At 35.9% G+C, this 22509-nt stretch overlaps 2 protein-coding genes across 3 annotated transcripts; both read left to right on the plus strand.

The window, feature by feature from the left end:
• The first annotated feature begins 8323 nt into the window (after nt 1–8323).
• LOC137713687 (zinc finger CCCH domain-containing protein 5-like) lies at nt 8324–17774 on the plus strand. 2 transcript variants are annotated; one of them, XM_068453022.1, is made up of 11 exons: nt 8324–8495; nt 8647–8859; nt 9962–10394; nt 11111–11260; nt 11382–11516; nt 11691–11849; nt 13909–14001; nt 14164–14280; nt 14647–14721; nt 15146–15363; nt 16044–17774. In XM_068453022.1, the coding sequence occupies exons 3-11, from the start codon at nt 9984–9986 to the stop codon at nt 17428–17430; spliced, it is 2745 nt and encodes a 914-aa protein (XP_068309123.1). In that variant the 5' UTR covers nt 8324–8495; nt 8647–8859; nt 9962–9983; the 3' UTR covers nt 17431–17774. The 2 variants fall into 2 exon arrangements, with proteins under 2 accessions (XP_068309123.1, XP_068309131.1); XM_068453030.1 differs by lacking the exon at nt 8324–8495 and having other exon boundaries at nt 8508–8859.
• Nucleotides 17775–18322: 548 nt separating this feature from the next.
• Nucleotides 18323–21281, plus strand: LOC137728315 (DExH-box ATP-dependent RNA helicase DExH9-like). Its single transcript, XM_068467137.1, has 7 exons — nt 18323–18327; nt 18565–18746; nt 18825–18979; nt 19313–19462; nt 19565–19797; nt 19934–20198; nt 20744–21281. Exons 1-7 carry the CDS (start codon nt 18323–18325, stop codon nt 21020–21022), a joined length of 1269 nt encoding a protein of 422 aa, XP_068323238.1. The 3' UTR covers nt 21023–21281.
• Nucleotides 21282–22509: the final 1228 nt, after the last annotated feature.

Here is a 22509-nt window from a genome sequence, read left to right on the forward strand (position 1 = left end):
TTTGATTCAGACAAATTATAGCATGTTTATCATCTTAATATAACACAAATTATAGCATGTTTATCATCTTAATATTATAATAAGAGGCTCAATAGGTTACCACATGATTTTCTAAGGCTTTTCCTCAACTGGGTTCTTTGCTTTCTTTCTTTCGTTTCAAGATTTGGTTGAATTGGTTAAAAAACAATGCAGGTACTCAAGGTTCTGTTCGGAATCATTGTTGAGTTTCTGAACTTTCATCTCTGGTTTCTGATTAATTTCTCAATTGGGATTATTTCTTACCAATTTCCTTTGAGATTCGTGCGTTTGTTTGTTAAGGCTCTGTTTCTTCGTTTTTATAGGAAATGAAACTGCTCTCTTCCTTTTCTTGACACCCACGTTGATAGCATTTATCTTCAAGAGTTAAAGGTGAGGTCTCATCTACATTCAGTCCCTCATCAATAATTTGTTTGCTATCCCTTTTGTAAATTTTTATTTCAATGGATTTTGTTTTTTGTTTTTTTTACATAAGAACGTGAACATTATTAAGGTATCTTATCTACGAATATTTATTCTATATGTATCCTCATAAACTTAGTTTATCTTTATCGCTTTCCTCACTACATTAGGGGAGCCTCATGATCCTTATTATCGTTAAAAACATATGTGTGATACATTTATCATTAAGACTTAGATCTTATCCAACAATTCTACATTCAAATTCCAGCCAATAACTGGAATCCCCAATCTAACCAACTCAACATACATGTCTACAAAAATAGAACAAATTATAGTTTTAATCAACTCATCTTTAGCAGATTTTGGTAAAATAAAGTGTTCAAAGAGAATCAAATATGTAGTGAACTGTATTTTGTAGTATTGTAAGGATAAGATGATACATATGCCTCCGTTTTTTCTCAACAAGAAACTAAGATTGTATGATGCAGTTGAATATGGCAACATGAATGCAACATAAAGAAGAGAGACAAATAAAGAATGGAGGGTAAATACATTAGCTCCCTTATGTTCTGTTGGTTGGTACTTTTCTCCTATTTTTCATTTCTTTTTTATGGACGAATACATATCCATCATTCCTATATAGAACAACTATGTATTTCATGTATCACCATTCTCTTTGCTTGAAATCTTATTTGGATGGTCCTGCTTCTGTTCGAAGTTCTTTCTTATATGATGAATGATTTCCTTGCCTATGTTATGTTTCATTGCACTCTAGCGTTATGTGTACGAAAACACACAACTTTTTTTTTTCTTTCTACCTCAAGTGACAAATTTGTAAACAACCATTAATTGAAAAAAAAAATCATGTTGTTGTTAGAGTAAATTTATAAATATGGAGAATAATCCGAATGATGACTTTGAGGTACGACTTGAATCGTTTCCTTAAAGTGTTATTTGCCCCCACTCGAATGAGTTTGCTAAAGGGTTCTTGGCAAGTCACTTCCAGGATACAACAAAATATGAAATATTCGATTAGCAAAACCGAATTGTATTCCCTTAGAAATAACTAGAAAAAAATTGTATAAATGTGATGGAGAGAGAAAAGAGAGCAAAGAAATTGTGTATACAAATTTCTGAATGAATAATTTTCTACTAATATCACCAATATATATAAGGAGAATTACACCCATTCGACACATCCTTTGATTTGAGTATGTCTTTTCACCATGGGATACAACACATTGCAGCAGTATATCCAATGGATATATCTGATACAAAACACCTATTACCCAAAGGTCATATATGTTATAAAGACAAATTTGGTTTTCTTCCTTTTCAAATTTCATATGGTGACACATGTGTCTTTGTAAATGTAATTCTATTGTGTATATGACATGCAGTAAACAATGCTTCACCCCATAAATATTTTGGAGTATTAGCATTAATCATCATAGAATTAATCATTTCGGTGAGTGTTCTATTTTTTTTCTTTCTGCCAAACAATTTTGTTGTGGTGTATAAGGTGCAGTTATTTGATGTATAACACCATGCTCTTCACAAAAATTATCAAATTCATGTGAAAAATATTCACTACCTCTATCACTATGAAGGCATTTAATTTTCCTTCTTTTTTGGTTTTCAACTTCAGCTTTATAGCACTTAAAACACTCAAGGGCTTCATCTTTATTAGACAATAAATAAACATAAGTGAATTTAGAACAATCATCTATAAATTTGATAAAATATATTATTCATCCTCTTGTTAAAACACCATTAAATTCACATATGTCAGAATGTATTAAGTCTAATAAATTTGTATTTCTTTAAACAGTTGGAAAAGGTTTCTTAGTCATTTTTGCTTGGATGCATATTTCACGTTTATCATTATAATCATTATTGCAAGCAATTAAACCAAATGTGCGCATGTATTTTAAAGATCTAAAATTTATATGTGCTAAACGTAAATGCCATAAATGAGAGGAAGATTCAACAATATAAGCAGAAGAATTCACTTTATTATTAATACTTAGTTTGAATATCTCATCACAAGAGTACCCCTTCCCAACAAACATTTTATTTTTCGACATTATTAACTTGTCGGACTTTATAATAGTCTTTATACCGTTCTTACAGAATAAATTTGCAGACACAAAATTCTTTCTAATTTCTGGAACATGCAGTACATTAAGTAACGTCAATTTCTTTCCAGAAGTAAATTGAAGTTCAATGGTTCCTTTTCCTAGAACTTTGGCAGAATTATGATTCCCCATTAAAACGTTTTGATTGTTCGTTGATGTTTCATATGTCATGAATTGTGCCTTATCATTGCACACATGTATAGTAGCTCCTGATTCGAGCTACCAATCAGAGGATTTTATTGCCGCTGTCATATTTAGTTCTGTAATCATGCTAATATGCATCAATGATACCATTGCAACAATGTTATCAATTCCAGAGTTTTCCACCATATTTACGCTATTGGTCATATTGGCATATTCCTCGCTTTTCTGTGTCTACAATCACGAATGTAATGGCTTTTCTTTCCACAATGGTAGCAGACACCATTTGCATTCTTTTGATTGTTGGGTTTCTTAAACTTCCCTTTGTCAATTTTGACCTTGAATTTCTTTTTGCATTTGTTTCCTTCAACAATATGAAGTTTGGAGAAATCTTGATTTGCAAAATTCTTATCACGATTTCGAGTTTCTTCTTCAATTTGAATACCCTTTTGCAAATCCTCCAAACTAATATCTTCCACCATGTGTAGAAGTTTCTTTCTATAATTATTCCATATTTGGGGTAATTTTGCCAAGACCAATACGTTCCATGTTTGGAATAACTATTTTAAGTTCACGAAGTTTTGAAACCAAGACCAATAATTTATGAGCTTGGTATAGGATGAGTTTATTATCAAACATAGTGAACTCATAATATTTGAACATTAAAAATTTATCGTTACCTTTTTTCTCTGTTGTGTACTTGTGTTCAAGTGCTTCCCAAATTTCCTTCGGAGATTGAATGTGTGTGTACAGGTCATATAAGCGATCGGATAATGTGCCCAAGATGTGTCCTCTACATACCAATTCATCTTCTTCACGTTTCTTTCGATCGGCAACTATTTTATCCGTGTCTTTGTCACTTGGTTCACCAATAGGCTGCAATTTCGAGTCCAACACATATATGACATTTAAAACAGTAAGCATGAAACGTATTTTGTCCTTCCATCGAGTGAAGTTTGATCCTTTAAATTTGTTTAGCTTGCAGACATCTTGATTGATAATCTTCAAATTCATGTTATCGGACTTGTTCTCCATGACGAAAATAACATTTTAAGATTGTTAGAGTAAATTTATAATTATGGAGAATAATCTGAATGATGACTTTGAGGTACAACTTAAATCGTTTCCTTAAAGTGTTATTTGTTCCCACTCAGATGAGTTTGCTAAAGGGTTCTTGGCAAGTCACTTCCAGGATACAACAAATTATGAAATATTCGATTAGCAAAACCGAATTGTATTCCCTTAGAAATAACTAGAAATAAATTGTATGAATGTGATGGAGAGAGAAAAGAGAGCAAAGAAATTGTGTAGACAACAAATTTCTGAATGAATCATTTTCTACTAATATCACCAATATATATAGGGAGAATTACACCCGTTCGACACATCCTTTGATTTGAGTATGTCTTTTCACCATGGGATACAACACATTGCAGCAGTATATCCAATGGATATATCTGATACAAAACAACTATTACCCAAGGGTCATATATGCTATAAGCATGCGGTTAGATACCCGGTCAATGGGTATGTCTGTTAGCCATAATGAAAAGCTACATGGCTTTTCTCGAAAAGATGTAATTATTGGGCAAAGAACCCAAATCTTTTCTGCTAACTCAAAACGCACGCATATACATATGCCTACTTTATATATATATATATATATTCTTGAAATATTCTACAGTTGTTTTCATGGTCTGACCTAAAATGAATTTGTATTAAATTAAAAGCTAAAATTTGCACGCCACTTAAATTGGCACAAATTCAGCATTTGTACTTGGCTCCAAGAACCTACTTTGACCTAATTTTTTTAGAAGATAATTGTTATAGGCACTTCAAATTCTTTATTCTACACTTCAAACCTTCTATATTTAGAAAGAAAAATACATTTGTTAGGAGTGTAGAATGAGATTTTTGGAGTGCCAATAACACTTCCCTTTTAGAAATACCCTGTGTTTTTACAAACCAAAAGCTAAAGGAGGGACATCAAACTGAAACCAATTTTCGTGCTTCTCAATTTTAGTTTTTTTAAATTCTTCCTTTGAAATCTTCATTGTGCGTTTTTAAATTTTGGTCAAATTATGAGTTTCAAATTTGATTATCTTAATGTGCTATAAGTATGCTATGGGAGCCACCCCGTTGTCTTATTTTCTCACCCATGTTATATTTACACCCACTATAAAAAGTTAAGAAATTAAAATGTTATTTTCCCACCCACTATTATTCCTAAAATAACCCTTAATATATATAATTAGAGATAAAAAGTCACAGAGCTATGCTTCAATTATACGATGTCAACAAATCAAGATGACCCACATAAAATTATCTTTTACCTCTTCGATGAAAACATAATCATCTACTTCTTCCATAGAAACATCATATTCTAAGTTCATTCTTTTTGTTTTCTCTAAATGAAAGAAGATGAGAAAGATGAGTTAAGGTTTAAGGGAGACAAGTCGTCTAAACATAGCGTGAGAGTTATCACGCCCGAACTTTTCTTTTTTATTTTTTATTAAAAAATAAATAATGCAAAATGGGGTAACTAAGGTCCTTATTAGTCATTTTACAAATTGACAAATTTGTAATTAAAATTTTCATAAAAATGTGGGTGGGAAGATAAGACATTGGGGTGGGAATAACAGCTCTCTTTAAAAAACATATTTGTTTTCATTATCAGGATATTTACAAGAATACCCACAAAAAATGAAGAAGGAACTACCTATTGATATGATCCCAAACAGACGTGTCTCTATTTTTACACCGAGTTGGGAGTATCTGTCAGAATAAAAACTACTGATCTAAGCCAACTGATTCTCAAAGAGTGGAAAAAGAAGAAGCATGAGCAGTATGTATTCTGAATTCTTTATTAAATTTGTTACAAGAAATTATAACATTATGTATACCTTCAATATATAGGTGGCACATGAAAAAGGCTATAAAAGAATTAAAATCTTCAACAACTACTCTTATCATACGTATTTGGAATAAAGTGCAACAAATTAGGTATAACACCATTTCTTACCTATTTATTTTTAATGGCATTCTCTATATCATTCTACAAATTAATTATCTCAAAGTATAAAATTAACAAAAAAAATCTACAAATTAATTATCTCAAATTATAAAAAAAAAACAATTTATGGGTACATGAAAAAGATTAATAGTGACCAAACAACTTTTCTAAATACGGTAAGTCTTCTCTTATTTTCATAGGGAAGTAACTATAAATTCAAATTGCATTCAATTTTCAAATAGAAATAAAATTGCATTTTTTGTCAGTTTTACAAACATCACACCCATCTCAAAGTACAAAGGTTGAAGTACATGATTAAGGTAACATTTCTTAATATTTAATTTTGTAAACATGATTACAATTTGTTACCTCAAACTTGACAAATGATTTATCTTTAAGTATTCTAAAAGTAACTAGAGTAAAAGTATTGTCATGAGAAAATTGTCAAAGTTAAAGGTATTTAGGTTAAATTGCTTACAACCTTTATATTTGGGATTGTGCATTATAGTTAGACTTCTTATGTTATCATCACTGCATGCAGATTAACCATAAAAATCTAAAGCATCAAGTAGCAAATGGGTGGCAAGCGTGTCTTTAATTTCATAGACGCTATGTTTACATATGTATATGTTGTCCATATTTTGCTTTACTTCATAAAGTAGGAGTTCATCCCTAATTAGCCTATAACTTTGACTGAAAACTTATGAATATGAAAATTTTGATTTAAGGACATTAAATGTTATCAGCATGTATTTAGAAATGAAATTACATGTCATATTTTCAGATTTTTTTAATTGTTTATGTTTTCCCATTTTATCTTCGTTGTTGTTTTAAAGGAAAAAATAGTAAAAATTGTATGACAGATTACTCACATATGTGCAAATTGGATGTAATATATGCTGCTAAATTCTTCAACGAACATGGCAATATGACAATATGGCATACATAACGATAACACCATTATCATAGTAAACGAAAATGAAATCCACCATTTTTAATCCCTTATTGACTAAGGAACCCAACTCTTGATTTTCTTCTTGTACAATATATATGGGTAAAACAATACTAATGGGTATAAGAGAATTCTAACTACACTAATGAACTTTATTTTTTTTGTTAATCAATAATTACCAAAGTGATAATAATGACCAAGCATAGTTTAGTTCGTGAAACCAAATTCTATCAGCCAAACAAAAAAAATGACACCATAATAATCAACAAGCAAAAAAAAAAAAAAAAAAATATATATATATATATATATATATATATATATATGGAATGGTTATGGTGCAATTCATAAATTTCATTTTTTTCTATACAATGAGCGGGTGCAAAAAGACTAAGCTAGATGATTGAAAATAATAAGAAATTGTTGTGATGGACACACAGCCACAATTTATAAAATAATCACTTAAGAAATATAAGAATATCTAAAACAACACATCTTTGGGGCGAGTAGCACCCGTGAAGCAAAAATGTCTCTCGCACGCACGTTAGTGCATGCGGAGAGGCGTAAATTAATAGTTATTATAGTACTTATGATTAATGTATTGTTTTATTTGTATTTTATCTTTCTTAAATTTCCAATGCAAGTATAATTTTTTACATTTGTACGAAATATGCTAAATTCACTTGAATCCACCTAGCCCGCCTAGGCCCTAGGCCCCAGCACATTGCCCGACTAGCACTTAACGATTTTTAGAACCTTGGGTTTGATTCTCACCAAAGGCGAATTTGAACCACATTATTGCTAGCCGATTGTGAGGCTTAGCCCACTCCTTACTCCCTTAGAGCACTTCCACCCTTAAATGGTGTCTCTGGGTTATAGGCAACTCAATCCCCAAGTGAACAATTGCCTTTAGTAAATAGTAACTGTCAAAGTGCATCTCCACCGCTAACTGAATAGCCCAGGCTATTGGTATTAAAGTATATTTATTATTTTTTAGTAAAATAATTAAAGATTTTTTTTTTAATTTTAGATATGATGTTTAACCAAAGGTTATGTAAATTTTTTTGTATTTTTAATATATTTTTTTACCATTTTTTATAATTTTTTTAGTAATTTAAAATTATGACTAATGTAACCGTGACGTCTGCCTGGTATTTACATAGCACAGGCACTGCCGCGCTGGGCGTGTCGATTTGAGCTTGGAGGAGAAGTCGGGCTCTTCTGGAGCCCAGTGAATTGGTGTGGGCTGGAGCTGGTTTTTTGGGGAGGGGGATCCTAAGGCTCATCGCCCAGGGGATGTGGCTGGTCGGCTGGAGCTGTTTATTTTTGTTTCTTTATTCGCCTTTTCCATCCCCCAAGCCCCAAGAGCTTCCTCCCTTCACGTCTCTAGGGGTGGGCATTTGAACCCAAAAACAGAAACCGAATCATGAACCAAATCTAACTGCATCAAACGGTTTGATTTTGCGATTTCAAAACAATTTCGATTTGAAATCAAACCGAATGAAGGAAAAACGGTTTAGTTTCGATTCTGGCCATCTGAAACAAAAATCGCATAACTTTATTAAATGTCAAATTCTAATTGGTAATTTCATTGAATCCACACATTTAGTATGGACTCAAACACATAGTAACATGGCCACGTAATCTCTATCTTTTCTTTCTTCTGGTCTGGACTGCTCAACTTTAATCATCTAACTCTCTCCCTCGGTCACGGTCTCCACTTTCCAGACACTCTCTCTCTCTCTCTCTCGGTCTCCCCTCCGGCCTCCCCTTCATTCCAGCTCCTAGCCTCTAGAGTTCAGAGTGCTATAATATGGTAAGAACTAAGATTTATAACTTGTTTTAATTAAATTTACTTATATATTTGAGATTAATTTTAGGGTTAGGTTTTGGGTTGGGTTTTGAATCAAAAGGGGATTTGAGTCTTCCATTCTAAGAGATTGAGCTCGCTCGCTCTCTGTTTTCAGTGATTAAATGGTGCTGAGCAGATTTGGAGGATTGGTTAAAGGGCTTGGAGTTGCCAGGAGAAGGCCATTTGCAACCTGCTCTTCCTCTTCCTCTTCCTCCTCCTCCACCGCCGCCGGTGATGGAACGATTGTTCGTGGCACTGGTAGCAAATAATTGAACCTCTACTCTGCCATCAACCAAGCGCTCTACGTCGCCTTGGAAACTGATCCTCGGTCAGCACTTTCTTTCTTCAATTCTACCTGTTGTATCTGCTTGCTTGCTTCATAATTTGGACTGAATTCGATCTGCAGTGTTTTTAATCGTTTTCTGAATTGGGTTTGCTCTGCATTCATTCAACTATTCTCGTTAATTGAATCGTATGTGATTGTGATGTGATCTTATCTCTTCTATCAGATGGTAATTTTGCTTTCGGTCTATCGACTCCACTGTAAACAATTATATATCCACTGCACACACCTACACGAATTGAATCCACCCCCTTGATTAAGGAGATATTCGCATTACTTTGGGCTGTATGTTGATTTCAATCCCTGCATCATGATTTGAACTCTCTTGAACTTAAGATTGAATGTGTATTGCATGCTTGGTTGCTGACTACAATAAATAATGCTGCATTTGGGCTATCGAAGGACTTGTTTTTAATGTTAAAAGTCAAGACTTGTTACTTGTTTATTAAATCTGGTGTAGCTTTCAATTCAAACTATTTGTTTGTTCACCTTCAAATACTTGTGGAGATCTAGTCAGAAATTAGTTGTCACTCAAACACCAAAACTTTTTTATTGAATTGGATGAAATGAGATACAACTAGGTAACCATAATAGCTTTTTCAAACAATGAAACCAAACCAAAACCGTTTAAAACCAAACTGAACTGAACCAAACGGTTTGGTTTCATTTCGGTTTTAGCCTCAAAACCGCACCGAACCAAACGCAAAAACTTGCAGTTTTGGTTTTGGTTTCACTCAAAACCGCACCAATCCGAACCGCGCCCACCCCTACTTGTCTCTTTTGTTTCCGCCAACCCTTTAAACCCAAGTCTGCCCCCTCTTTTCCTTTTTTATTTTACTTCCAAAAAGTCCCTACCACCTCCTGCCACCGGCTCTTCCAAATCCTTGGTCGCCCTTCTGATCTGAACCGCCACAACCCATTTCTCTATCTCACTGAACCTACCCACCACCACGACAACCATCGCCTTCCTACAACTTGACGGCAGATCAATGCGCACAGCTCAAATGATTTCGAATTGAGTTCTCCTTCCAAAGCCCTTGCCCTGCCTTTTGTTCAAATGTTGAGCAACCTTTTTTCCTAAATTCAGGCCTGAAATGAAGTGGTAGAAAATGGAGTCAGCACTGGCTGAAGCAGCGGCAAAAGAAGGAGAAGGAGTAGGAGGAGGTATTGTGCCCAGAACAGAGCCTTTGGGAGCAGAGAAAGGGATGACGAATAGGAAGGAGAAGAGGAAAGTGATGAAGAAGATGAAGAGAAAGCAGACGAGGAAGGAGATGGCACTTAAAGAGCGAGAGGAACATGACGCCATTCTCAACGATCCTCTAGAGCTTGCGAAGATTACGATGATCGAGCAAGAGGAGGCCAAGCGGTCGGAAAGAGAAAGGAAGATTTTCGAGGAGCGAGAGAAGGCGTGGATGGAAGCCATGGAGGTTAAGAGGAAGAAACAAATCGAAGAAGAAGAAGAGGAAGAACGAAGAAGAATCAAGGCTCTTGAGGAAGAAGACGAATTGCGGAATGAACAGGTTGTTTTTTGTTTATCAATCTTTATGCTTTGGACTGCAACTTTTGAATTTTGATTACGTAAATTAGCAGCATAATTTTGTAGTTCATTGATTTGTTTGTTCAATTTGTGTTTGAGAATGTGCTTGAAATATGATAAACAGAAATACTTGGTTGAATTAGTGATGAAATGTAGCTCAGGAAGAACAGTATTGCTGAATATATTAATTATTGTCTTGCTAAATATATTAGTTATTTAGTTGTCATTTGCTTTCTGGATTCTAATTATCCTTTTTCGTACCAGTGCTTTAATTATGTTACATGTACGATTTCCTTTTGTTTATTTTTGGTTGAGTTGTTTAGTGAAGATAGCATCATTTGTACGCCTGTTTTGTGGAGTAGTGGTCCTTTTATATGGGTGCAAGATGCTTATGTTGTCAGTTGATATGATAGCTTCATGCCCGTGGTAAGAGGCGTGGTCTTTGATTTGGAAACGAAAGTATAGTGTTTGTGAAATGAAGGTTGTTAATGTTTGGTCAGCCCTTCTGCTATATTTGACGGGTAAGGTATATGCATTGTCTACTTGAAGTAGGACAGTTTAAAATGCTATTTACAGGGCATATCAACTCCTTCTTAGCATTATGGTTCAAATTTCTTTTGGTTTGGAAATAGTTTGGGAGGAAATATACTTATTGCCTTAAAAATGGATTTTCACTATTGCTTGGGGTACATATGGCAGGTCGAAAATGCAAATGACGGTAATGAGGTTGATGAGTGGGACTATGAAGAAGGACCTGCTGAAATCATCTGGCAAGGAAATGAGATCATTCTCAAGAAGAAAAGGGTCAAGATTCCTAAGAAAAACACAGACCAAGAAAGTAGAAAGAAGGTGTGCAACATGAATCTGGAACTTTGTTTAGATATATTGTAGGATAGATTATCCTACAGATAAGTTTCATTTTTGGTTTTACCGATGAGTTTAATCGTAGAGGTTGTCATTTGTTTTACAGGATTCTGATAGGCCTACATCAAATCCTCTCCCTCCACAATCTAAAGCTTTTTCTGATTATAAAAGTTCATCAATGTCAGCACAGCAGCTGATCGAGAGTGTTGCTCAACAAGTACCACATTTTGGAACTGAGCAGGTATTCCTCTGTCGTCTCATTATTGCCCTTATTACCCATTTACGTGTTGATAACTCTTTAGTCTTTATATCTCTGACAATACTTCTTATATTTCATGTGTTGATGCTGCTATTTTGATCAGCAGTGAAGATCACTGTCTATAATCCTTAAGTTATGTACTTTTATATATGACAGGATAAAGCTCATTGCCCTTTCCATTTGAAAACTGGAGCTTGTCGGTTTGGTCAGCGTTGTAGCAGAGTCCATTTCTGTCCTGATAAATCTTCCACACTGCTTATCAAGAACATGTACAATGGTCCAGGCCTTGCTTGGGAGCAGGATGAGGGGCTCGAGGTCTGTTAATGCTGTCATGCCTTCCTGTGATTCTTGTATCCTATTTCTGACTTTGGGGGTCTTCATATCCTTCTCTAATCTGTGAAACCTTTGGTTTATTGTTCCTAATCCTACTATGTTAAGTAGGCATATCCGACATCAAATGAACCTTTTTTTCCCCTGTCGTTTGTGGTTGTTTTCAAGCATCAATCATCATAAATTATTGTGTCATTTTTTTGAGCTGTTATTTGTTTGAGGTTTTGCATTTGATTGCATACCATGTGTCCTAGTTCAGGAATGTGGCTTAGTTCATTTTTTATTCTGTTCATTTGTGAAATGTACTCTTCTTCTTTGACTTGATTGATCAGAGATTCATTTGCGATATTCACTTTGGTGGGGATTCAAGCTTTCGGCCTTGGTTCAGTTGGAATCAAAGATACCCCAATAGTGTATCCTTCCTTGCTGGCAATAGTAACTTGTTACCAAATAACGTATCCCTTGTTTTCTTATTCTTATTACCATTTATGGCATAAGTTTTCTTTCCTATTTATTTCTTCTTTAGACCTATATTAACCAAGTGTGTGTTGACGTGTATCTCTACACATGTGGTCTCATGCTTTGGAAGTAACTTTTATTCTAATTGCAAACATAACGTTTTATCAATTAAAAGAAAGCTGAGTTACAAGAAAATATTTATTTTTTAAGGGATGTTATAGTTGTCTTTCATCATGAATTTTCTTTTATTTTATGCCAGTGAGAGATATTATGCTTCAGTGTCCATATTGAGATTTGTTTTTTTTCTTCTGTGTTCAATTGTATAATAAGTTCATGAGTTTACTGTAGTAATCCTGCAAGTTTTCTTCATTAACAACTCGTAGTTTGTTGGGCAACATATATATTATGCTTCAGTGTCCATATTGAGATTTGTTTTTTTTTCTTCTGTGTTCAATTGTATAATAAGTTCATGAGTTTACTGTAGTAATCCTACAAGTTTTCTTCCTTAACAACTCGTAGTTTGTTGGGCAATATATCTGTTGTGGGAGGTGTTAAAGCTGTCTGGTATCACATCTTACATCCCACAGTTTGTGATGGTTGGCTACAACTTTTAGAATTATCTGAATGCAGTTAACTCTTCTTCCACTCTAAACATGTCAAAGGCAAATGAAATGAAAATAACAAAGAATCTTTTATGAAAATTGAGTTGCTTATCTTTTCCACAATCAGAATCTGAAGAACATAAATAATTCAGTTGGAGTTTGTATCATTATGATCTTTATTATTAAGCATTATAATGAACTGACAATCATTGTTTTTTATGTGGTTGCCATACATCTCTGTTAATTGCCTTTTGTTTCTGGCTGCTGGTGTGCTTCTTGTTAACTAATTGTAAATTTTTGTTTGATAAAATTCTTTCTTTTCACGGCAAAAAAATAGGTACAAATTATATAATAGCTTTTCTTATTGGCAGAATGTTTGGTTAGAAATGGAAAACTTTTCTTATTTTGATGATATAGTTACCAATTTTCCGTTTACAGTTTTTCTCTAAGATTCTATTGTATCAGGTAGATCTTTGAGTGTCACCATGTTGTGTTATGTTTTCCTTCATTTATCTTTAGGTATATATTTGCATGTACGATGCTATTTTTTGTTAGTTGACATATGCTACAAGTTAGAACCTTGAAAACAAATTAAGGCAGTTCTAGTTTGTCCCTGTAATTCTTTTAAAATAACTATTTAAGGTACCGGATGGATTTTGCTTCTATATATTTGATGGTGACATATGCTTTAGTGAGTGAACTTGAACTCATCAACGTTGATATTCAAGTCAATTACACCTTTTTATAATGCAAAGTTGCAATATTGTTCATTTTTTTAAACAGTCATTCTTAGTGTCTTTAAACAGTTGCCATACCTTTCTGAACACGCTGATGTTTCCGTGTTGTTTTGGTGGAGGATGTATGGCTCACCTGTTTTATATCTTGACAAAATTTAATATTGGGACAGGCCAGTTGCGTCTTTCTATTTTAGTATATGCTGATGATATAATTTTCCTGGTTTCATATTGCTTTCCTCTTTTCAGTATACTGATGAGGAGGTGGAGCGCTGCTTTGAAGAATTTTATGAGGATGTGCATACGGAATTCTTGAAGTTTGGAGAAATTATAAATTTCAAGGTTTCTGACAGCTTCTTTGTGATTACCAAAATACTTCATCTGTTTTCAAAAGTAAAAGGGCAATGGACTGAAATTCTAGACTTTGTCTTGTTACTTTCCTATTCACGCCATACAAATTTTCGGTTGGTAATCTTACAGTGACACATGGAGTATCTGTGTCAGGTTTGCAGAAATGGTGCATTCCACTTGCGGGGAAATGTGTACATACACTACAAATCACTGGATTCAGCTGTTGTTGCTTATCAATCTGTTAATGGCCGCTACTTTGCTGGGAAACAGGTGTTGCACTTTCTTTGTATTTGAATGAGTGCTTATGGGGTGTGATGAGGAAAATTTTCGTTTTTGCTACCCTATTGGTTGTTTGCATGTTGGTAGTTTCATGCAAAAGCACCCCTGTCATATCTCTGCCTACCTTGAAGTTTAATTTAATTGATATCTACACAAGTTGTATGATTGCTTCTAATTGCAGCTGGCTATCAGTTTAACTAACCTCCCTGCCTGCTATTTGACTAAACATTTTTGGGATATCCCTTTCTTTCTTGAATCTCTTTATTATATTTCACTTCCGTAAATGCTTAATTCTCTGCATTCTTGGCATCGCTATCTTGAGGGGTGGTTTGTTGACCTAGTTGTTGTTTTTGGCAGATAAGTTGTGAATTTATCAATGTGACCAGATGGAAGGTTGCCATATGTGGGGAATATATGAAGTCGAGGTACAAGGTATTGTCAGTTCCTTCATTTCCCGTTGTCTTCTTTAGTCATACTCTGTATTGGTTTGGTATTGAGGTGCTTTTATAAAAAGTGAGTATCAAAAAAAGTTGAGCTCAAAAAGGTGTTTGGTAAACACTTAAAAACAACTTATTTTCACATTTTTGGGTGAAAAAGCTGAAAACATGAAGCAGCAAAAATGAGCTTATTCTCACAGCACAGCAGAAGCAGTTTTTTTTCAAAGCACATCAATACCAAACCAGCCCTCGGTGTTGGTGTTAAATTTTTTTGTTGTACTTTGTACTTTTCAAATTGAATAAGATTTTACAGAATTTTGTTTTGGAGTAATAAACTAAGTTTTGGCTTTAATATGTCAATTCTAACCTTGAAGTCTGAGGATTCTCTTGTTGATAATCATTCTTGTTTAATGTTGCAGACATGTTCCCGTGGTACAGCCTGCAATTTTATCCACTGTTTCCGCAATCCTGGTGGAGACTATGAATGGGCTGATAGTGACAGACCACCCCCAAAATTTTGGGCGAGAAAAATGGTTGCTTTATTTGGTTATTCTGATGCGGATGATAAACCAATGGTGGAAGAAAATTTTGGACAGTGGAGGAACACTAGCAAGATGTCATTGGGAGATTCTGAGAGGTATGCTTTACTTTAAGCAGCAGCTGTTGAATGTGTTGTCTATAGCACTTGTGAGATCTGTGTTACTGTAGCTGTTGGAATCTAAAACAATAGTTGGCCTGCGTTCTACCAGCACAACTTATCATAGTATTAGATTGGGTATTTTTCATTCAAGTCCCTACAACTGCAACCTCCCAGTTTACGTTGAATTCCATGCAAAATAGCTAGAAAGACAGACGTTGCATGTGAGAGTTTGCATTCTAGTAATTTTGTCTTGTTGTCATGCCTGTATTTACATAGCATAAAAATACCATATATATATATATATATATATATGTCTTGTTCCAACCATATGCAATTATACATCTGAGGCAAGTAAATAATTTTGGTAGAAAGCAGCAGGTGATGGTAACGTGACACTACAACTGCCCACATTCAGGAATTATTTTGTTGTGCTGAATTTTTCCAGGTGCTTGAAGTGCGATATTTTAATTTGGGTGAAGTTTGTATAATCTATAATCTCCTGATTTAATTATTTTATGTATTATGAATTTCTATGAGGGTGTAGTTTTCTGTTAGGTGTTAGATTTAGTGCTCCTTATTTTTGTTGGTCTATTTCATTCAACTCTTCTATACTAGCTTGCATTTTTCTTCGGTTTTTGCTTATAGATAGGTTCTCATAGTTTCCAGATTCATGGCAGGTACGGCTTGCGAAGATCTAGATCTAGAGGGAGGGACAGTGATTCTGGTAGAAGATATGACAATGAAAATAATGTTCTAGAGGGAACATGCCGTCAGAAGCGTACAGGTGATGAGGATCTGTGTGAAGAGAACAAGAACTTAAGAAACTACAACGCTAGGAGGAGCAGAAAGTGGGATACTGAATCTGATGGAGAATTGTTGGAGAGGGAAATAGATAGAGACAGACACCGTGGACATACTAGGCATAGCTCAAGACAGCAAAACAGGGACCATATGAATAAAACCTATGAAACTGAATCTGATGGGGATTTGTCGCAACGGAACAGAATAGCACAGCATGGTACCAGGAAAAGCTCAAGCCAACAGCGGAAAGTAGAATCCCCGGATGAATATAGGGATCGGGAGAACAAAAATCATGAAGTGAATTGGGACTGGTCAGATAGGGACAGAGACAAAGATGCTGCATACCATGACAATGGGAGACATTCTGGGCAAAGGAGGAAAGTGAGATGTCGGGGTGATCATAAGGACATCAATAACAGAGCTCATGATACTGATGGAGAGCGGTCAGACAGCAACATGAAAGGTGATGAGCATCACAGTGGGAGGAAAAGCATGGGACCCTCGTCATACTCCAGCAAAGCTTCTAAATTCTCAAATCACGGGGGAAGAACCACCAGGTCCTATAGTACTGACTTAAGTGATGATCTGTTAGAAAACAATGCAGAAAGGCCCCCTTGTGATGCTAGGAAACGATCAAAACGCTTGGATGAAGTGTCAGATATTTCAGATGATGATAAAGTCCCAACACTAGATAAGAAACATAGGCGTGATCATTTGAGCATAGAGATGAGGGAAGCTGATTCTCTAGTTGAAAATTTGAAATCACGTGGAACCCATGAGTCCAGCAGTGTGGGTCCAGATGATATAAGATTCAACTCTGATGTACTCACGGACAAAGAGGATCGCTGGGAACCCGAAAATAGTTCCGTTGAGAATGGGATATACCATACTTCTAAACGAAAGGCTGGAAGTTCAGAGAGTTGCGATTCTGGCAGGCCAGGTCCATCCAAGGGAAGAGATGAATCAAGTGATTTTGATTCGGAACTCTACTACTACGGTAAAATTGGCCGGGAAAAAGACGAAAAATCTGACAGGGTAACTCATTCCGAACATGGAAAATCAAGGAGAAAGTCTAGAAACAAGGATCGCAAGCTTGACAGTGATAACAGACCACGGCAGGGTAGCAGCCAATCAAGCCACAGGAGACGCTCGAGTGGCTTGGATGATGCCACAGATTCATCCGATGGTGACAGAGAATCTGTAAGGAAACACAAGAGGCACCTTGCAGGTCATAGATCTCGTGATCACAAACGACGTCATTAGAAGAACTAATCATAAAAGCAATAGGTTAGCCCCTGGAGATTCATCTCTAAGAGTTGTTGGAAGTCTGTCCACAAGGAAGAATGTAACTTATTACAAATTTAGCCTGTTTACAGATGTAGGCTGTGAAACTGTGCTCTCTTTTTTATTCAAAGGGGGATAACTGGTGGCAAGCCACGGTTATCCGTCCTTTCCTCCTCTCCCTGGCCACAAGTTTGGCTTCCACACCTGCAGCGGGTTTCAAATCCGAGACCTTCAGTTTTTAGTTTTAAGGAAGTCTCGTAATCCGTCATTTACCACACCGTGTTCTCGTTATTAGTTAGTTGTGAAACCCTGTTCTTATTATATTGGTTCCATGTTATCAGTTAGTTGTGAAACCCTGTTCTTATTATATTGGTTCCATGTTTTCGGTGCAGTTCCAAGGCTCTTATATATGAAGAATATTGTGAGGATATGTGCATTATAGTTGGAAGTTTGGAGAAAATACGATGGAGCCAAAAAAATAAAAAAATTAAGAAAATAAGATCACCCAGAAAAGAAAAATAAAACTACATGTCATTTATTTTTTATATTTATTTATGGGTATTTTTATTAACACCCCATAATCAAAATTTTCTTCTATAATTCCAAATTTACCCTTCATTTAAACCTGCATAAAATAAAACTCTCAGTCCATCACCATTGTTCAGATCCTCGCCTTTTATTTATATTATACTGTTTACATTTTCCCAACATCATTATAATCATCTTTGTACTTATTTTTGTTCTTTTTCTTTTGCATGATATTCATATCAATTTTCGATTTGAGAACTATACCAAGTCCAACCAGGAATTCCCAAGCGAGGATATGAACATTATCCAAAAGAAAAAGTACAAAATTAAGAACAAAGCCCTAATGCGGTAGCGTGAAACCTGGATAATAGGATATGATTTTAATTTCAAGATCATTATCAAAGGCAATTAGCTAGGAATGAACTCCTAATACAGTTTCTAGAAACCTGCAGAAAAAGCTCCTTAGAAAACAGGGTACATGCAATGCTCTTATTGCCTCTCCAAAGGTTCAGATGATCCGAAGTTTCATACTTTGATAGGTTGGTTGGTTGTGAGATTTTTTTTTTTTTTTTTTTTTTTTGGAAGGTTGGGTGGATTTAACAAAAAGAAGGGTAAAACTCCAAAGTACTGCTTACCATTTCTGAAACCTGGCAGGCTTGTCTCAATCCAATGTGCTAAAAGTGATGAAAGTTCTTCTTTTTCCTTTGACGACCCAGTCACATGGGGAGTGATACTTAATTTTCAACGGGTGAAAACTGTTTCAGAAGGTTAGGACACTCAATTGCTTAGAGTCTTTATTCTGATTTGATTTTTCAGGTTGCTAAACAACTCATTCCGTTGTCCAGATGATGCAAGTAGAAAACCCGAAGATGCAAACTACACGGTGGATGTTCTGACAAGATGTGGGGTGAGTCCAAGTGAAGTTGCAAAGAAAACCATCAAAATTATCCCTCTGAAAGAGCCAGGAGAACCTGCTGTTGTCTCCATTTCCATATCTGAGGTAAAATGCCTGATGCTTCTGCTGTTCATTGTGCCTAATTTGGAACCTCATCTGAACTCTGATGATGTACTGAATGCTGATGATTTATATTGGTTATGTAACTGTAACCAATGTTCCTCATGTTTCTGACGCAGTGATTCACGGGGCAAAGTGACCTTATTAATATTCTCTGCAAATTTCTGCTGCTGTTTTTGATAAGATTTAAATTTGTATACGAGTCATTATGGCAATTCTTTAAGGGGTCATTTTCAATTCTGTACTATGTAGAGTATTAATTTTGTTTATCACTTACCCAAAAGCTTGTTATTTTGCCGACTTATATTTTCTGAACAGATAAATAGTATGAGTGAACTTTGTATGGTCGTTCCTAAGGATCTTTTGCCACTACCAGCTCAAGAAAACACACTGAAGAGAGTTGTTGAAACTCTGTCAAGATTTGATAAAGGAAAGATTCCTTTACTCGATCCCGAAGAAGATATGAAGGTATGCTACTGCAGTAGTGCAATTTGACTTTTAGTTTTTCTTTTATTATTTTCGTTTTAAAATTCTGTGTTACTAATTTCAACTGGATTTGCCGTTCTTCAGATTGAAAGTAGTTCATACAAAAAGGTGTCTCGTAGGATGGAGGCTTTAGAGAACCTGTTTGACAGGCATGAAGTTGCAAGAACTCCACTTATAGAGCAAAAGCTCAAGGTTTTTCATATGAAGCAGGATTTGGCCGCCAAGATCAAATCAATTAAGAAAACAATGTGCTCTTCCACTGCATTGGCTTTTAAAGATGAACTGAAGGCAAGAAAACGGGTCCTTCGGAGGCTAGGGTAATGAATTCTCGTCCCTCATTTTCTATTGTAACCATAAAGTTCTTTTTTAATTTTTTGCTTTTAAACGAGGAATTCCATCACTTTGATGCCTTAGATATAAATACTAAAATAATTTGAGTGGATTGAAATGCAGATATGTTACGAAGGATGATGTTGTGGAATTGAAGGGTAAAGTTGCTTGTGAAATCAGTAGTGCAGAGGAGTTGACCCTGACTGAGCTCATGTTCAATGGGGCTTTCAAGGCCATAAAAGTGGAAGAGATGGTTTCTCTTCTCTCATGTTTTGTGTGGCAGGAGAAGCTTAAGGAAGCTATAAAACCAAGGGAACAGCTTGACCTGCTATTTTCACAATTACAAGATACAGCTCGGAGGGTTGCTGATGTTCAGCTTGAGTGCAAGGTAAAAGACTGGCTTCCTTTCTGGTACAGTTGAATATTTATTCTACCAGCTTCTGTGATCAGCTTGTATATCATCATTCTACCAGAGATTCGTCTTTAACACCTTAAAAGTAGAATGAGTTCAAATTTTCTAAAGACATTCAAACAATATGGTATGCATGCATATTCTGCAGTAAAATTCAGTTAGAAGCTCAGATTCGATTCATTGTAAATTATCATTACCACCAAGAGATTCCGACGCATAGACTAAATGAAATGGGCAAGAGTTGCATCATTTGCACCATCTCTCTAATAGAGGTAGGGTCTGCCAACACATGTGAGTCCTATCTCTATTAGAGAGAGGGTACAAATATGTGGTAAGAGTTGCATTTTTGTACAAATTTCTCCGGTCATTTCTCAGTGTACATATATTGATCGGTCCTGCTGGTTATCTTGGTCTAAATTGGCTCAACTCTGTGTAGAACATGTGCTTGAATTTCTTTACACTATCGCTGTATAGGTGATTTTAACCGTCCATTAAAATGTTTTGTATTATATACACTACAGGTCGAAATTGATGTTGACAGCTTTGTGGGTTCATTTCGGCCTGATATTATGGAGGCTGTGTATGCATGGGCGGAAGGGTCCAAATTCTACGAGATCATGTCAGCTACACCTGTCTTTGAAGGCAGTTTGATCAGGGCAATTAGGAGATTAGAGGAGGTCCTTCAGCAACTTATACAAGCAGCTAAGTCTGTTGGGAAAACTGAGCTTGAATCAAAATTCGAGGAGGCTGTTTCGAATATCAAGAGGGACATTGTCTTTGCAGCTTCCCTATACTTGTAAAGGGAGTTTAGAAGTTGGAGGAGGGGGTTCGAACGATTCATGCAGGAAGACTGCAAGTGGATGCATTTCATTTTCCGAGCAAGAGAGAGATGGTGGTTGTCGATTAAGTCATGGAACGAGCATCCTATAAAATTTTGTCCTCAACATGTACATATTGTTTCCAGTGTAGACTGTCGTTTTTTATTTTTCATTTTTGAGTTGATCCCGTCATTTTTTTTTCTTTCGGATTATGTTATCCTACGAGGAGCGGTTCCCTGTAATTTGCCGATGTAACCATTACCATGTAGGAAAACATACAGAATTGCTGCCAAGACCGAAACATTATACGATACAAATTTTTGCACGAGCTTTCTAATTTCTATGACATGTATAATGCCATGTGCACGTCCAAATTGACATACGATACCATTTCAGAAATGCTGTTCTGCCAGTCTGCCTTGTACAATAATTCAACTGAGATATTCCACTACTGCAGGATTACTTCACGAATGCAAAAACACGGACTGAAGCAGTGAAGTAAACGGATGCCGAAGCCAAGAACACAATTCAGGACCCAAGTGGCGGAGGCGGCAGCATAAAATCTCTCCCTCGTTGGTTTGGGCGTTTGTTGGCTTGGAACTGGATCATGATGGTGATAGGCAAACTCTGGAGCAGGCTGGACTGGAGGTGCCAAAGGAGTCTCGTAGATGTAGTCAGCATCCAACCATGATGGTAAGGGTGGAGCCGAGGGTTGGGTTGAGGAGGAGTATGAGCAGCAATAGTGGCCGGGTGGTGGCAGTGGTGGTCGTTGAGGTGGTGGGGGAGGATAATAGGGTTGGTGGAGAGTCTTCCTTTTTCTCTTTTTTTTCTTGACCAAAACTTGAGCTTCTTCACAGTTGTAATCATTTATTCTCTTTTGACTGCAAGCAGTTGAAGGCCGGTGGAAGTCGGAATTTCGGTGAGAGCAGGAGGAATTGATAAGTTTGTCGGGAGGTTTGATAATTTGGTAATGGCATTTTCAATTTGGGTTATTGGGTTCTCAGCATCACAACTTCCTGAAGGATGATCAGATCGATTGAGATTTGATGGTTCCGAATGTCGGTCAGATTCGGCATCAAATGATGAAACTGGTATAATATCCCCCAACTATCCAGATGCCTCTTCTAAATTAGAATTTTCAAGAAGCTGAATTCCGAACAGCCTACAGCCATTCCCAGTGCTGTGTCTCCTTCCTCACCCTCAAATCTCATCTTAAACCTCATCCCAACAGATAGCTTCTGACTGCGAGCTTCAACGTACTTGTTGACACTTACAAGGAACTCGGATCGACTTGTTCTGGCACAAATGGACCCAGCAAATAATTTTTTGTCAGGAATCAGGATAAATTTAAGAAATAAAGCAAATGACCCAACTACCCATTAATTTATTAGGAGATGTCTTATTCCTCCAACAAGGTAGGTATATTCTAACAGAGTAACATCAATACAAGAAATAACCCAACCAACTAG

The sequence above is a fragment of the Pyrus communis genome, chromosome 1 (genome assembly GCF_963583255.1).
Source record: "Pyrus communis chromosome 1, drPyrComm1.1, whole genome shotgun sequence".
Classification (NCBI taxonomy): Eukaryota; Viridiplantae; Streptophyta; class Magnoliopsida; order Rosales; family Rosaceae; genus Pyrus; species Pyrus communis.